Raw genomic sequence first — 16,959 nt, 5'->3', positions numbered from 1 at the left:
CAGTCTCCAAAATATTGCTCTCTCTAAACATTAGAGGGAGGAAGAGACAGTCTGACAGCAAGGTAAAGTTATATATTCTAAATATAGCGCACACTTAGACTGATATTGATTTCTTTAAAGTGGCTAAAATCCATTTTGGACATTGCTCAGCTTCTGCTACTGGTGCTCCTGCTGCTTCTCCAAACTGAAGGTGTGTCGATTGTCGTCTCCTGTAGGTAACACACTGACTATTGATGAGTACCTCATATAACCCCACTTCAAAAACTATCTCTTAATATTTTGTTTTTCCACCTTCGTCAATTATTTTTCTGCTGTGGCGCCTTCAAAATGAGAATTTCCTTCTTCCCTCTCTGACAGCAGGACGACAGCCTCATCTGAATATGAAACAAAAAAAAATCTTCAAAAGGCACTGGAGATTGTATGATGGAAAAACAGAATATTAAGTTAGGTATTTGTTTTGCAGCAGAAGTCTAAAACTAGAAATTTCTGCCCTGAATCTGAATTTATGCCAAAAATCAAATCAAAAAATTCAAACAGTTAAAACCACAGTCTCTTTAAGCTAGTGCAGATAACAACCATTTTTAACAACAACAACAACAAAAAACACTTATTGCCCATTTAAACCTCCCTTTTTTAATTATCTGTCCATAAAAAGTTGGTGTCAAATGATAAATACTGTCTTTTAAAATAAATAAATGAATAAATAAATAAATATATTTCAGTTGAAACACTGATACTGACAAGGAGACAGAGTAACAAAAAGACCATCCTCTAACATAAAGTACTGTACTTGTGTTGAGCTCTATTGCTGTCTAATTAAAGGCTAAATGACTTAATAGGTCTGTTACCATATTTGGAAACAGGAAGCCGCCCCACATGAATATATAAACAGGCTCGACGTGACAGACAGGTTTTCTCCTGCTTCCCTGTGCAGGTTGATCACTTTCAGATAAAGTTTCAGTCTTCGTAAATGAGAAATGTTGACATCAGGTGATGAAAATGACACAATATGCCATAAAAATGTCCTTAATGTCAAAACAAATGTTTTCCTACAAGAGGCTTTGGAAGATCAATGATCTTTCATGGCATGAGGGCATGAAAATAACGCCACGTCAAAGTATGTGTTCACACAAACTATGAGCTTCTGTTTCTTAAATTTTCAAGGAGACTCCTCCACCAAACTACACCCACATTTGTTGAATTTTGAAAAATTCCCTCTGTTCTACAGGTGAAAACAGATCTGACCGCAGGAGATTTAGTCTAATGGGGTGACAATGAGCGATAGAAACTAAATCTGATATGTTGTTTCGTCCGTCAAACGTGCTACAGGTATAAAACACACTCACACGCTCAGTCTACCAGGGGCACATTCACTCATAAACACGGTCCGGTAACGACCGCGCGTCCTCTCACTCGTCGTCCCGTTGTTGTTGGTCGAGTAACGATGACGCGTCGAGCAGACATCCTCTGAAATAACCGATTAGGGAGTGAGTCAGCTGGATCCGGCTGCGTCTTGACAAGAAGTGTCCCTCGTCTGGGTAGATCTGTCCCCGAAAAACATGACAGATGCACGAGTGAAGAAGACACAAACACACTAAAGGTCACACAAAACAACACAGCTTGGAAAATTACATTTTTTAACATTATATATAAGAAAGAAACTTTTTCAAATACATCATTATATCAAGTTAAAGTTTGTTCTACATATTTATGTTTATTAACATTTATATATATTTATAATACTTTTACTGCTATACCATGCCATCAGCTTTTTCTGATGAGAAACTGATGTTTTATAAGCCAACTGTCACTTTCTCTAAACCAACCAAACTCCATTGACAAAATCAGTAATTTTACCTCACAGAACATGGGAGTTTCTAGTGGTCGGCCGCCTCGATCTGTTAGTTTGTTTGTCTTATTGTGTGACTTCAGTGTTCTGAAAGTTTAGTTTGGTTTCACAGAAGTCACAAAACAACACAAACTAACCGATCGAGGTTTTTGTGCGACTGTATCTGAAATATGTCTTAACCTGCCGACATTTAGCTTTGAACAAACTGTTTCAACTGATTTAATCATTTACAGTAAATTTATGAGCATTGTATTAATGGGAAACAAGTCAGATTTGACAAATACAGAAAACAGTAAATAATATAGGCTACTTATTTATCTCTAGTGGATAAAGTCCCCAGATTTCGTTTAAAAATCTGCCATTTTTGTTGTTGCTGAGTTAGGATGAACTGTATAAACTTTGTGAAACACTGTCTATGACAAATTCTTAATTATTTGAACCTTCTTGTAAATTCGGCAAATGTTACATTAAATTATAACTTTTTTTTATGGAAAAAATATTGTGTCTTTTTGTCCCAGTGTGTTACTGGCTACTATTGTTGGACTGCCAGTTAAAAACAACAATGCATTTGGTTTTTGCAAACAGAAATTATGTGTTTATTTACGTCTTTATTTGCATTCAGAGCGGGGAAGTGAGATCCAATCACAGATGGTCACTTGAGACGCATTTTAATGCCGGGTGTAAACAGGCTCAAAAATTGTGAGTAGTTACATGTATTTTCTTAAAAATGCAGTTTTTTCAGTTCAGTCTGGAGCAGAGGATTATGATTCATGAGTTTTCTCTTTTTCTTCTTTTGCAACATACTACAGTATCTGTGCAGTAAAAGAAAGAATCAAATGTACTCTATTTCAGTCAGTACCTTACCTGCATAGTGTAGTTGGCTCCGATCTTTATTAAGTGTTTGATGAGCTCTGCTGAGTGCTGGAAGTGAACGTTTGCTGTGGAGAAAAACAGAACATGCAGATAAGAGTGGACGGGGTTAATTCCACCGCTGGATATAAAAGCTGCGGCTCTCATCGAGGTCAAGTTTTAATGCTGCGCATCGTGGAAGAGCTCATTTCAAAAGGACACGACGAGCAGCTGAAAACACTCACGCCCACCTTTAATAACAGACAGCGCGGGATGGTGGTTTGTAATGACAACGGTCGTATGAGGTGAAGAGAGGAAATGTTCGTACCGTCAGCAGTGCCGTGAGCCAGAAACAGAGTTCCTCCCTGCAGACCCTTCATGTTGGGCAGGACTTTGGCTGTCTGGGCACACACAGAAAGACAGATTCTCCATAAATACATTATGTTTTATAACCTTATCATGCGTTTTGTATCTTAAAAAAAAGGAATGGTATGCTCATTCTCTTTCTTGCTGAGAGTAGATGAGAAGATTGATACCACTCTCTTGTCTGCGTGATAAAATATGAAGCCACAGTCAGCATTCAGTTAGCTTAGCTTAGCATTAAGACTGCAAACAACAACTCTGTCCAAAGGTAACACACTCCACCTACCAGCGCCTTTAAATCTGAGTAACTAGCACATTAAATCTAATTTGTACATTTTTTTTCCAGAAATATCAAACTGTTCTTTCAATCTGAGAAGTACAAGTATCTCAGAATTGTAGCTAAATACTGTTCTGAGTAGACGTAGCTTGCAGATACTATTGCTGTGTTAAAATTGAGCTTGTGAACCCGTAATTACAATACCAAACATGTCGTGAACATGACATCAGGGTGTCATTCAAATGGGCTCATCTCATAAACATGGCAAATCCGACCCCATTTGAATGCACCGTATTTTAACTGTTTGGTAACCACAGTAACCAGTAGACAGGCGTGAGTCTGACGTCAGCGTGTTTATAATTAGACAGGTTAGCCGATGTCGATGTCAATGTCTCTTCCTTCCTGTCCTCATTTTATTTTGGTGGGTAGTTTTTCCTTCTTCCAGCTCTGATGATATCCTGTCGTAATTTCCTGTAATTGGTACGAAAGTCCGAACCATCCAAAAAATGTTTTCACACTAAAAACAAACTGAACCATGGTCAATTTATTCTACGTTTCAGTATGTTTTAATAAGAAAAACCAAAGTTATTTAGCTTGTCTTGCTTGGTTACAGTTGATAAGCGATGCTGTATTGAGATAAGAGAGGATGGGAACAAAAACCAGGATTTGTTAAGTCAGTTTTTTTTACCAAAGTGGGGATAATCTTTTCTTAAACTCTTCTTATCTTAACTGAACACTGATGATAGGAAGTTTCAATCATATGACCCCTGAGCTAGAAAACTATTTCTCTTTCAGTTGTGATTGTGAAACTCTTAACAACGGCAGCGCGAGGAGAAAACAGGTCCTGGAAAGGTCATGGAGGGACATTTTGAAAGAGACTTGGCCTTTTGTAGAGCGGTGCAGCCGGACTGGAAATGAATGTCTGCAGAGAAAAATACCTTGAATCTCACATCTAGCTGGTGAGTATCTTGTGTTTTCAGATTGCATTTAGATGTATTGCTCAGGGGAGTGTGGACAGAAGCTGTTATATCAATCTCATCATTCACTTTTTTTTTCCCCAGCTGGGATTGAATCAGGAAGATTTCCCGGCTTGTCAGTCAGAGCACATCAACAAGCGGACATTTAACAACCCATTTCTTTCTCGGCGTCTCGTTCGGTCTCAGTGGACGGGGGGGGGGGACGCAGCTGATTATTGTCTGATCACATGGTGCCACTTTTTTCCTGTCTCTGGATGTCATTTAAAGCAGCAGACCCCCACCTCCTGCTGCGAGAGTCACAAAAATAGCGTACCCTGGCCCAGTTAAAGGCAACCCACTTAGGAGGGAAAACACACTTTGACTGCAACCTTCACTTGGAGGACAATTGTGTTTCAGCCTACACCTCTGGCACTTTCCTATTTCTCATGTTTTTGTCTGTTTTTTTCCTCTTTGGAGCGTTGCCTAGACTGCTTGAAGCCACATTCTCTTTTTTTTATTTCAAGCAGACTCTCTCTCTTTTGTTTGCGGAGTGAACCAAAGCAGAGTGTGTTTTTATTAAGACGTGTGTGTCGCCTGCTCTGTGACGTCCACCTCCGACAAAAACACCTTGCAGAAAGAGAATCTAAGATGTTATTTGCAGTCAAAACATCAGTTGTAATGCTGTAATTTAATTTCTAGGCGGCACAGCAGCAGAAAATGAGCTGCGGCTCCATCAAAGTTAGTGGAATAAAATTGATTTGAGAAATTGATTTTCTAATAACTCTACTGTCGAAATCTTGCATCAACTAATCTATAAGACCAATCACAGAGAGCAGAGTTTTCACTGCTGTTTATCACTGTGGTCTGAGGTCTGCTGCTGGAATAAAGTATCTGTATTTTATGAAATACTTCTACTCTGTGACGTCCAAGTGTGATGAGTGATGGATTTCTCTCTTTTTCCTGAAGACTTTTATTTAAAATTTGGAATCCATAGTGAGCTTATAGAGACTCAAGAAGACGAGCCACCGTCAAATTTTAGAGGAAAAGACATCCAGCCATAGACGTAGACTATGATGCACATTTTTGTTGATGAAATATAAAAACTTTTCTTTGAATTTGGTGTAGAGGCTACATATTTTTAACAGCTAGCAAATGTAAGACTTTAAACTGTAAAAAAAAAAAGAAACTGCTCTGGAGCTGCAGGTTACAGACCCCCCGATCTACGGAAACAAAAACACAACAGTCCTTCTATTCACTGATGATACACTCATGAAAATATTGTAATATTCTGCACATAAAACCCTGTAAATCTCACACTCTGGACCTTTAAGAATGCATTACTCCATGTAATCTACTTCACTAAAATCACAATTACTACTAAATTCTTATATTTGTCAGTTGTAAATATGTAGTTTATACACCAAAATTAAATACTTCATCAACTAAACTGTACATCATTGACTACGTCTATGGCTCTGTGCTTTTCCCTCTAAATTTAAAATTCTCTTCTAAATTTTGAATGAAGAGAGAATTTATTTATTCTTTTTTTTTGGCTCCAGATACCGTCTTTCACATTCTCCTACACTCTTCTACACATTTCATGCAGGATTTTGAGCTTTTTATACAGAAAATCAAATATTTTTAGCTGATTTTTAACTTGGTTTGGACTTTATTTTTAGTTCAGGGATTTTATTGCTTCCTCCGAATGTTAGTTTGTTTTTCATTTAATGCGTCTGGCTGCTGAGACAGATGTGATTTGGGACATAAAAATAAATAAAAACAAGCCGAGCAACAGATGGACAGCAGCTCACCTGGTATTTGTTCTCCTCGGTCGAAGGAAAGCCGAGGTACCTCTCAGAGAACGCAGAGGCTGAAGAGAGAAAAGAGCGTTCAGTCTGCTGTTCATGATATGCATGGTGTGTTTTTAACATCAAGAAAGTGAAAGGAATCCTTCTTCTGCTCTGTAGCTCTTATTAGAAGCAGACACACTTCAGTCTATTAAACTCTAATCACATACAGCTGTGTCTCCTCAGCTCTACAGTAGCTTTAATACTCCGTTGACGCTCCCAGAAATGAAGGAAGCTTTTCATCCTAAAATTCAATAAGACCGAATTCCCGAAAGCAGAACCGGAGGATAATTAAAGTCACATTACCCAGACAATACAGCATGTAGGATAAAGACGTCGTGGCGCTGCTGCAGCAGCAGAAGCAATAAATATTTCCACGTCCCTGCGGCCGTATGCTTTAAAGTAGAGCAGACATATGAAGAAGTGCTCACCGTACATGGACCAGTCGATGACGGGAGTCTGAGCTGCTGCACATCTGATCAGCCTCTCCGTCGACTTCAGCATCATCAGTGTCAGGTAGCCTCCGTAGTCCTGACAGACGAAGGAAAACTAGTTTTGTACATGTAGTTTCAGGTTAAAATACGCTCAGATTTTAAGGACAGCAGAAAAAACATATTTCTATAACACAGTTATGTTGTTTTTAAAGACTTTAATAAGGTATTTTAACTTGCAGAATCTCCATATTTTGTCATTTTAATTTTTTTACCCCATAAATCAATGCTACTGGTGACCTTTGATGTGGGTTTACACATACTTAACTAAATTAAAAGTATTAAAAGGAGCTACCGAGTTTGACAACACAGTGTTAAATTATTTAAATTCCTGGAAAGTAACAGCTTTGGGAGGTTTCCATTTGGCAGTGATGATATACACTGTCTGGCCAAAAAAAAGTCACACACTCTAATATCCCTTTAGCTTTGATTTCAACACACGTTCACCATAGCATTGTTTCTATAAACTTATGCAGTGTCACAACATTTATTTCTGTCCAGAGTTGTATTAATTTTTCATTAAGATCTTGTATTGATGATGGGAGAGTTGGACCGCTGTGTAAAGTCTCTCCAGCACATCCCAAAGATTCTCAGTGGGGTTAAAGTCCTGGTATTGATCCATTAATGTAAAAACCTGATCATTCAGTATATTCAGGTAGTGAGCTGACATCATAACGTTGCTGAACCTCGACCTGAGCGACTGAAGCAACCCCAGATCATAACACTGCCCCCAAAGGCTTGTGCAGTAGACACTAGGCATGATGGGATTTTTTTATTTAAATAAATAAAAAAAATACTATAAGTTTACTGTTTCAGTGACCTGATGTCATTCTGAGCAATTAAATTAGTTGTTAAACTATAAAATACCCTGCCTCCATGACATATCATTGTGAAGAATAACCACATTTGTGAGGTCATTACAATACCAGCTGATATATTGATATAAATCATTTTTTACTCCTTAATATCATAATTGGCATTGGCCCCAAAAACTGGGTATCAGTCTTGTCCCAGTTGTATGTCTATTTAATTGCATCCAGAGGCATTTTGTGCTCCTGAGAAATAAAAAATGAGCTGAGGGAATCTGACAATGCCAAGCTAGAAGAACCCCTAAAGTCACATTTTTTTCAATGTTGATATAATTATTTTGAGTGTGTGATGTTAGGAATGAATGCAGAGGATTCTCGTCCTCCATTACTAAAGACCAGAGAAGCTGAAGCAGCCAGAGATCATATAACCATCAGTGTGTATGACCTCTCATATAAATGTGGTCTCATAAATGATCCTGAGTGTGTTAACGAGCTGTCAGACAGTTTAAATGAGACTCTTCAACCACACAGACCATACACATTAATCCAGTCGTGTCCAGTGAGCTGAAAAGAATCAGAGCGAAAGGTTTGATTCATTCACAGACGAACCTTTCCGAAGACTCCGACTCGAGTGCGATCAACGAACGGCAGCTTCACCAGGTACCTGAGTCACACAGAGAGGAAACGCTTTCATCCAAACAAATCCAGAACCACTGCTTAAATTCACAGACCATCAAGTGACCAACTGTCAGGAGGTCAAAGGTCACAGCCACAGGTACTCTACTCCTGTGGTGCCTTCACTGGTCGTGGGACAGAGGAGAAATGAGAAAACCAAGCAGGAAGCAACACCAGTGCTGCCAACTGCTGCCTTTCTTTATATGTAAAAACAGCATCCTTTTTTAGTGTCTCACATTTAGATTTTAACACACAAACACAAACCTGAAGAGAGATTTGTTTCAACAGAAACAACGCAGGAACGTTGGATTCAGCTTTGCAAGTTGCAGTGAGTGTTAGAAATTAATTAAATCTGCAGAATAGTACAAGAAAGTGTCCTGTGAATGTGTGTGTGTGTAGAGATCAGAGCCAGCTAATTATCAAGAGTATTCAAGGAAATCTGACTTTATTATTTTCATTAACAATTAATCCACCAATGATTTCCAATTTAATTTGGTCTATAAAAAGGTAACAGTGAGTCAGAATCTTCCAGATACCACACGAGTAATAAAATGAGTAAATTTACATCTAAGAAGCTGGAGAAAGAGTCAGTTTGCCTTAAAACACTTCCTGTAATGATTAAATGGTCACACAGATGTGGAAATGTGTTTAAATTTGCATCAGACAAACATCTTGTCAGCTTAGTTTATCATGCATTTTTGAGATTTGGGACTATTATTATCCTACAAAAAAACTTAAAAAAATATTAAAACCAACATTCTAATTCTTTTTTTCTTTGGTGAAAATGTATTCTTTAAGGATTTAAATATATTAAATATATGCAATTTATGAAAATGTGAAAAAGGCGTCTCTGAAATTCTAATCAAAAATCTTCCCTCTCAGAAAAACACCTTCAAAACTTTCCAACACAAAGTAGCTCTCACCAAGCTTGAATGACGATGAAACTGGATAAAATACGTTACATACTCCAGAGCCGCTATCTGGTCCTCTGCGTCCACGGTGCCGAGCCCCTGATGGACCTGCTGCAAAACCCTGTGAAGTGACGAAGATAAGGATGAAGGTCAGACGCTTCATTTATTGAGTCAAACCGTGCAGGAAGAAGTAATAACAGAACCCTGAAGATGACTAAAACCACCAACACGTGTTTATGTTCAGTACCTTTGACCTCTGAAGCCCGACCCTCGGCCGTCCAGTCGAGCGACGATGACCTGCTCTGTTCCCACCAGCACCCAGTCCCAGTCCGGACGGAACTCCTCCGTCACCGCCTGCTCGCCTGGAGAACAGCCGCTGTCGGGACAGAAGACACAGAGTATCTTATTACTAATACAAAGATTAATTTAAACATTTATTCAGATACTTTTCACTCTCTTTTTTGGAAGCGCGACTCAGTTTTTTCAAGTGCTGTACTTAATTGCAGTGGTTTTATCAGAATTAAAATGTTATTACTGCAAACTAAAGCCTGTATAAAAGAAATGGGGATGGCCTGTGTGACATTAGCTGTTGGTTTGTGAACATTCTTGCCATTTTGTGTTTTTTTTTGAAGAGAGAAGTGACCAGATCTGCAAAGAAGTCATCACTTTAACCCAAATTGTGATCTTTCTCTAAACCTAACCAAGCGCATTGCTCACAAGCTCAGACCAAACTGTCAAAGCAGGCAGTGCTGAAAAAATATTGATCAAGATTCTGTTACTACCTTGTTTATTTCTCAGCTAAAATGTTTTCAGAAACATGTTTTAGTGAGTGTTTAGCACTCGTGGCTGCCTCAGATAAACAGAGTGTGACTTCATTCTCTTTTCAGGATGCCAAGGTTTTCAATTAACACCTTCTTTGTAGTTTTGTTGATGCAAACACCACTGAGCCAACTTTAGTTTTTCCACACAGCACGTCACAGACTGATGTTATTTCTCGCTGAATCTGCACGAATCACCTACGTGCCCTATTTTGGATTCAAAATGATGAATTTTGTCAAAATATGTACGAATCTTGCAACAGTTTCGCACATCTAGGATTATCATCGACAGATGACCACATTTGGATGAGAGGGTGGAGCTGGGTAGGAGCGAGGGGTGGTGGTCAGGTTATCAAACTGCAGAGCCAGGCACTGTTAGCATAGCACATGCTAAGTTATCAGCTAATGCTAGTAGTAGCTGCAGCAGTAACATTAACTGTGATATCAATTGGGATCATTTTGGCGAGTGAAAACAGACATTTTCAAGACATATTTATAGCTTTATTTGACAGAACAGCTGAAGTGAGGAGAGGAAAGGGGAGAAAGTGGGGGAGTGTTACACAGCAAAGGGCCACGGGTGGGAGATGAATGAACGGCTGCAGCCTCTTTGCATGGGGCCTATGCTCGACCAACTGAGCTACCAAGCCAACGCAAAAACAGACTTGACTTGACTTGACAGTCTTGAATACTTTGTGTTGAGCCACCAGACCAAAGTTTTGCACCTTCAACCTGCAGGGAGTTTATACTGTATGTTGCAATGTCTTCATGTGGAAACTTACGTAAGTTAATATGTGAAAATGGGTTTAGAACAACTTGGCAAAATAGTATTTTGATGCTAAAAGATGCATACTTCAAAAAGTAAAGACTGTTTAGATTCGAATACATAAGAAACACTACTGAAAACTTAAAGAATCATATAAAACCTCAAAGAACAAAAACTCTGTAGTGTCTTTCAGTACAATCAAATGCTGGACTAGACATTTTTTAGGTGCTACAATAAACTTTTATGATCTAAAAATACACTGAAAAGGTCAAAGTTCTAGAACAAAAATGCAAACAAAAGAAGTTCTCAGCTATTTAAATGTGCACACTGCCAAAGATATGCATTGCCACACCTCTATCCTGATCAACAGGTTGCCATGGTAGTGACTTGTAAATCATAATTTACAAAGTTATGATTTACATGCCATATAGAAGAAGACTTTACACTAGTGATTTAGAACATAAATTCATCAGGAAACTGATTACTGAGGCCATATATCATGACAGAATTTGGGTCATTTTCTCATAGATTTCCAGAGAATCTGACGTCTTTTTGCATCCACTGGCGTCGCCCCCTGCTGGCCAATAGAAAGGATGCTAGTTTACAGCACATCTGCATTGGCTTCACTCTTCAGATCACTTCATTCATACAGTCTATGCTGCAAACACTGCCTCTAGCAAAATAAATAAATATCTCATAATGAAGCAGCAGTGCTAATTAAAACATATTTTCATGCTAATATGCTGTTTTTCTATGTAATAACAGTTTTTATTTGAGCTCAGAAGAAGAAATCCTGCATTTTGTGAGTTTTTTGAAGCTGCTCTGCAAAGTAAAAGAATTATAAGGGATTAAAATTGTAGCTAAGATGTGAAACTTTATGCTAAATGTACACTTTCTCATCTAGCGCTGCTTTTTATTTTCATTTATTCTGACTGTTGATGTGTCAAATGTATTAAACAGCCTGCAGGTGTCGAGGAGTGAAGCCGTCCTCATTGAGTTTGGCCTTTGAAGCTCACAGTGCGGCCGCTACGGTAAATGAAAAAAATGTAAATGTAATAAAGTGAAATGGGCTTACACAATGAGGAGAAGGCCGTAGAGGTAGGACTCAGAGAAGTCAGGAGGATAGATGAGCTTCAGAGGCAGCTCTGTGAGGAGGAGGAGGCAGAAACATTAGCTGGAGGAGGTGAACCAGAGGACAGACAGGAAGACAAACACACACACAACTCCAGAAGTGGCTCATTATCTCATGAAGATGTGTCAGATCAACACACACGCACACACACGCGCGCACACACACACACAGCTGTTAAGTGTAGATAATTTGTACCAAAGTTGTCATTAGTAATCATCCGGATTTCCGTCTGAATCGTCTTTTTAGTCTCCAGCGCAGACCGCAGAGGGAGGTTGTTCTCCAGGATGAAATACGCTGTGAAATGAGAAATCACATTTATCAGAGTACAGTAGAACTGTTATTTATTTATTTTTATTGCACTAAATTAAACTTTTTTTTATGACAAGAAAGACAGAGCAGTGCCTGAAGCAGACGAGACGCACAGGAATCAGTCATTAAAGGTGCAGGTAACTCAGAAAAGTGAATTTATAATCAGTACATTATCATTTTTATGACCTGTTTGGTGGGTGTCTGGGATTTAAAGCACTGAGTTTCACCTTTTATATGTGACTGATAGGTTATCAGTCTAATTAGCCGGTTAGAAAGGCCACTTCTGTGAAGTGCCGAACATTGTGAGGATTATTACATGAACTTTTTGAAACATTTTTCAAAATCCCATTTTTGTCCTCCATTACTGTTATTTTTTCCCCCTGGGTTTTGCCTCTCAGGCCACTTTTGCAGGCTACTCTACCATATTTGTGAAGATTAACACGACAGAAACAGTCCTGCACAAAGTCTGAATTAGCTATTAAACAAAGAAAAGATTTTCCATAGGATATCCTATAGGATTAGAACGGCACAGAGGTTAGTGATGCAGCCTAAAACACCAGATTATTGGATGTTACGACTTTTAAAGTATCCACGGAAACCCTGTACATAAATTACACAAAAAGAAAAGAAAATGTTATAATTTTTACCAATTCTAGCCATATGTAGTCATATTTTCCATACAGAAATTTAAGTGGTTATTGTTGTTTTTTGTGTGATTGTAGATGCATCTTGGTTGCTTAGCAGCTGTTATATTTCTGTTATATGTTTCTTTCAAAGAAACTTAATTTTCCTACAAATAATTAAACCTAATTGTCCTAAACAGTAGAATTACCAGGGACCACGGTAACACTTTTTGTCTCAGCACCTGTAGCTCGCCGAAGTTTTGCATGAGACCTCTCAAATCATTAATTTTTTGGATACATCCTTTGCACAATTATATATATAAAAAGACAAATATAACAAATACCACCTGCTGGAAATATGATATTATTATATGATTAACATTATGTCGTTTACTTCTATATGCTTTCATTTTTTAGATCAGCTTGTTTGCTGACTTTTCCACGAGGATTGTTTTCTGCGACGGTTCTGGGAGGAAATCTTTTATCAATGTTAAAATAAAATGCATAAAATACATTTAATTGCTTCTCATTCTGAGTAATTCATCTAAAATGTGAACGGGATCTCATGATTATTCCTACATAAAAATAATTTAATTCACAGTTATTCAACAGGTATATATGTTCTGTGAAATACTGATTTTAGTGAAATACTTGCATGTATATCTTTATGTATCTAAGAAGCCCAGAAGCAGATATTTCCTCCATATTCATGTTTCCTGCTGTTATTGAATGAAGGTGAACGGTGAGGTTGTGCAGGCATGAAGACAAGATAGACAACAGTTCACATGAAATATTCAGCAATGAAAGAGCAGGACTACATTTTTATTTTATAACCACTAATCCACGTAGCGTAGGCAGCGCTCCTATAGTGAACATGTACCATTACACAATGACATGCTTTTCAATATCTGAGCCTCCTCCTGCATCACCTTGTAGCTGAGTATTCTGTTTCTTTTCAGAGAATTTCTTCCAGTTTTATAAATTTTCCTTTCTAACCTGTGTCTTTGTGAGTGTGCACAGGAGTTCAGACTATTATCTGTCTTTAAAAAAGCGATTGTGGAGATGAATTGCGGCCATTTAAAGTGGGAAGCACAAACATCTTGAAATGAACAAATTGCCGGTGCAGTTTTAGCGCCGGCGTCAAACCCAACAGCTGCTGATGTTTTCAAACGAATGAGATGATGATGCTTAATTGCTGCAAACTATTTTCCATTTCAGAGCAGACGTGAGAGAAAAAGCACATCTGCCCGCCCACACAAACACCACAGGAACACAACATGGATTCATGTTTGGTGGAATAAAGACGACTCACAGTCCACGTCATCGAAACTGAGCAGCAACACAGCTGGAACTCCAGGACCTGCGATATGAGGGAAGAAAATATTGTTGTTTTTATGAATGTAACACAAGATGTCCGTCCTGCTTTGGGCTGTGTGTTGAAACATTAAAAATTCTGCATCTAAAACAACTTATTTGGGGTTAAGACACATTTTTCATAAGATAAGATAAGATACATTCCAGTGAAGTGAACTTCATCGGGTTAATTTTACAAAAGACACGCAGAGATCATTTAAATTCTTAGAGTAGATGAGTCTGTTTAGATGGTCTCTCCTTGTGTTTTGTAAAATTAAGTTCAAAGAAGGTGGTTAAATTCAAAATAAAGTGATTAAATAAGTTGTTGTACGTCTGGTAGAGTCCTGCACCGGTTCAGTACCCATAGGTAACCAACAGGTGTTCTGCAAAAACACAGTGTGATGGGTAAAAAGACCTATTTATATCCAGTCACTGATGTGTAAATGGGTAAAACTGAACTAAATGCCTGTAGGTAGCTGGTGAGCACAATAATATAAGACATACCACACACTTATATGTATTTTTTTCTGGAGAAATCAGAAATTTTTACATTTATACTCACTAATACAGTAATATCAAGCCTGATCGGCCAGGAGGATTTTATTGTGAAAGCCTTCGACACATCCTTTGACCCCACATCCTGCCAAACAATGGGACATCACTGTTTGATCTAACAGCAATGAAGGTTAGCAAAGCGCTAACCTTGAAGAACTGATGATATAAAGGCAAAAATAGTGGAGGACACAAAATTGTGGACAACACATCGTCAAAGGCCAAAGACTGGGGCGATCAAAGACTGCGAGAAGAACATTGTCAGCGACTTTGCTGCTTGTAAAAATTTTCAACAAGTTTAAGCTTTTGATGGCCAAAAGATAGGCTCGTCGTCACCATGGAAACATGTTGACAGCTGCAGGACACAGCTGCTGAGCCAGTTGAGAACACAAGTGAGAGAACAGTAAGTGTATTTGTGTTAAATCGCAGGCGCGGGTCAGGTCGTGGGGCTTTTATTCACAGTTCCAGGCGGGTGTGGATTTGACTTGGAAATAATTATGGGTAACGGGTCGGTTCTGGTTCTCAGCCTTGCGGGTCTGGGCGGGTTTGCAAAACCGACTTTTCTGTAAACTGGCCACTGTAATATATGCTGCTTCATTCTCTGTAAGTACCTGAAAATTAAGTAAATTACGACGCCTGGCGACAGCTAAAGTATGTGATTAAACCAAAATTTAATAGATATAGTGTTATGCTGTCAGTGCTCAGTATCAGTATTTTTAATCCTCTCTCAACCAAGTCAGCTAAATGCTACCATCAGCTGCAGCAGACATAAAACAGCCAAGGACCTGCAGAGGACACGGGGGTTTCGGTGTCACTGTTCTCTCTCATCTCTGAAAGGTTTAACAGGGTTGAGGGCGTAATTTTCACTGGGGATGAGAGGGGCACTTTCACTTTCCAAACTCCTATTTTTGTCCCCCTCGCTTTTATTGTTTCAGGAGTTCGAATGGTGCAGCGAGTTCTTAGGCTGACAGCCGACTGAATTCTGGACTCGTTACACTTCATTTCCAGCCAGCTCAGAGGAGTGGGCGGATCTGAAGGTCTTGGCCCAGGATAGTCAGTTCTTTGTGTAAATTATTGCCCTGAGTTTTGCCTCTCAGGCCACTTGCCCTAAATTATTGGTGGAGATTAATAAGACGGAAACTTTTAAAAGATGTGGATGCTGCACAAAGTCTGAACTGGCTTTTCAAACCAGCTGCAAATAGCGGCTGCGTACCTATTCTCACCCAGGTGTAAATTACACATAAAGAGGTTCACATAACATTTTATTTATGTTCTGTTAGGATACGACCATTATTCTGGACAGACCAATAAGCAACAACTAATTTGATCACGATTTGTTCTTTGTGAGACTGATCTAACTGGAGTAAATATTTCCTTGTTTCTGACCTTTGCAGTGCAGGATGGCGTACTGTGCATTGGGGCTGACGTCCGCATCAAAGAATGAACACTCCTCCTTCAGCCCACAGGTGAGGCATCGTTGCGGAAACAGACTGAGCGTGGACACGCTGTCGGAAGAAAGATGTACGTTACGGAGAGATAATCTTAAAGAAGAGTATAGTTCTTTTATTGTGCAGCAGCAGCAGCAGAGTGTGTTGTACCTGTACAGATGTCTCTGTTGTGCAGAGTCCTCTGTGCTCAAGAAGTATCTGTGTGAAGAGAAGCAGAGCGGCTAAAGTAGGACAAGGTCATGGATCCATTATAGATCTGCCTCCACTCATCACTGCATATTATGGCTGAGCGACCGTAAACACAGATTTATACAGTCATGAACCCTGCAGCTCACAAAGCATCTTAAACAATACATGTTTTCACAGATATTTACTTCTTTTCTTCTTCGACACAATAAAGCTGAATGAGCGGTAGAGAAAAATTCAGCAAGACAGGAACATATTCTTTTATAGATATGGAAGCTGCACAGAACATTTATGTTTCCTGGAGAAAGAAGGCTGGAAAATTGGATAAAAATTAAGCTTGTGTGTCTGGGTGGGGGCAAAATAAAGTAATATTTTCAGGAGGATATTATAATTACAACATTGGCAATAGCAAGTCACAGTATTAACTAAATAATTCATTTCCTGAGAAGTATTTTTCAGCTTTGTAAGCTGTCTGCAGATCCTCCTTTGAGGCACCAAAAAAAGATTCACCACTCAGTTTGTTTAGGCTGGAAACAAGCTCGACTTAACCTAAATCACAATGCTCATTGCACAAAATCCATGGGAATAACTGAAAGAAACCCAGATTACTGTCCTCCCACTGTCCATCACACAACACAGGAGTTACTGATCTGCTGCTGCCTTGATCGGTTAGCTTGTTGGTGTTATTTTGTGACTTTAGTGAATCCAAACTTTTTTAACTAAACTTTAAAAGCTCAGGTGTCATAAA

General features: G+C 38.8%; 1 protein-coding gene across 2 annotated transcripts in view; it reads right to left on the bottom strand.

Moving 5' to 3' along the window:
- Positions 1-589: 589 nt before the first annotated feature.
- The window catches only part of LOC146304538 (inactive dipeptidyl peptidase 10-like), a 75,619-nt gene continuing 59,249 nt past the window's right edge, over positions 590-16,959 (bottom strand). For both annotated transcript variants that reach the window (XM_084713408.1, XM_084713407.1), the window contains exons 15-27: positions 16,176-16,223; positions 15,964-16,082; positions 13,985-14,032; positions 11,936-12,034; positions 11,684-11,753; positions 9,275-9,403; positions 9,083-9,148; positions 8,051-8,105; positions 6,573-6,672; positions 6,106-6,164; positions 3,027-3,099; positions 2,714-2,787; positions 590-1,544 (exon numbers count right to left, since the gene is read on the bottom strand). In XM_084713408.1, the coding sequence (XP_084569534.1) occupies positions 1,410-1,544; positions 2,714-2,787; positions 3,027-3,099; positions 6,106-6,164; positions 6,573-6,672; positions 8,051-8,105; positions 9,083-9,148; positions 9,275-9,403; positions 11,684-11,753; positions 11,936-12,034; positions 13,985-14,032; positions 15,964-16,082; positions 16,176-16,223 (1,075 nt within the window). In that variant the 3' untranslated portion in view covers positions 590-1,409. The remainder of the gene's footprint in view (positions 1,545-2,713; positions 2,788-3,026; positions 3,100-6,105; positions 6,165-6,572; positions 6,673-8,050; positions 8,106-9,082; positions 9,149-9,274; positions 9,404-11,683; positions 11,754-11,935; positions 12,035-13,984; positions 14,033-15,963; positions 16,083-16,175; positions 16,224-16,959) is intronic.

This window comes from Lutjanus erythropterus, chromosome 24, assembly GCF_056507025.1.
Source record: "Lutjanus erythropterus isolate fLutEry1 chromosome 24, fLutEry1.hap2, whole genome shotgun sequence".
Lineage (NCBI taxonomy): Eukaryota > Metazoa > Chordata > Actinopteri > Lutjaniformes > Lutjanidae > Lutjanus > Lutjanus erythropterus.
Note: the sequence above shows the minus strand (reverse complement) of the source record. Positions and strands in the feature narration are given on the sequence as shown.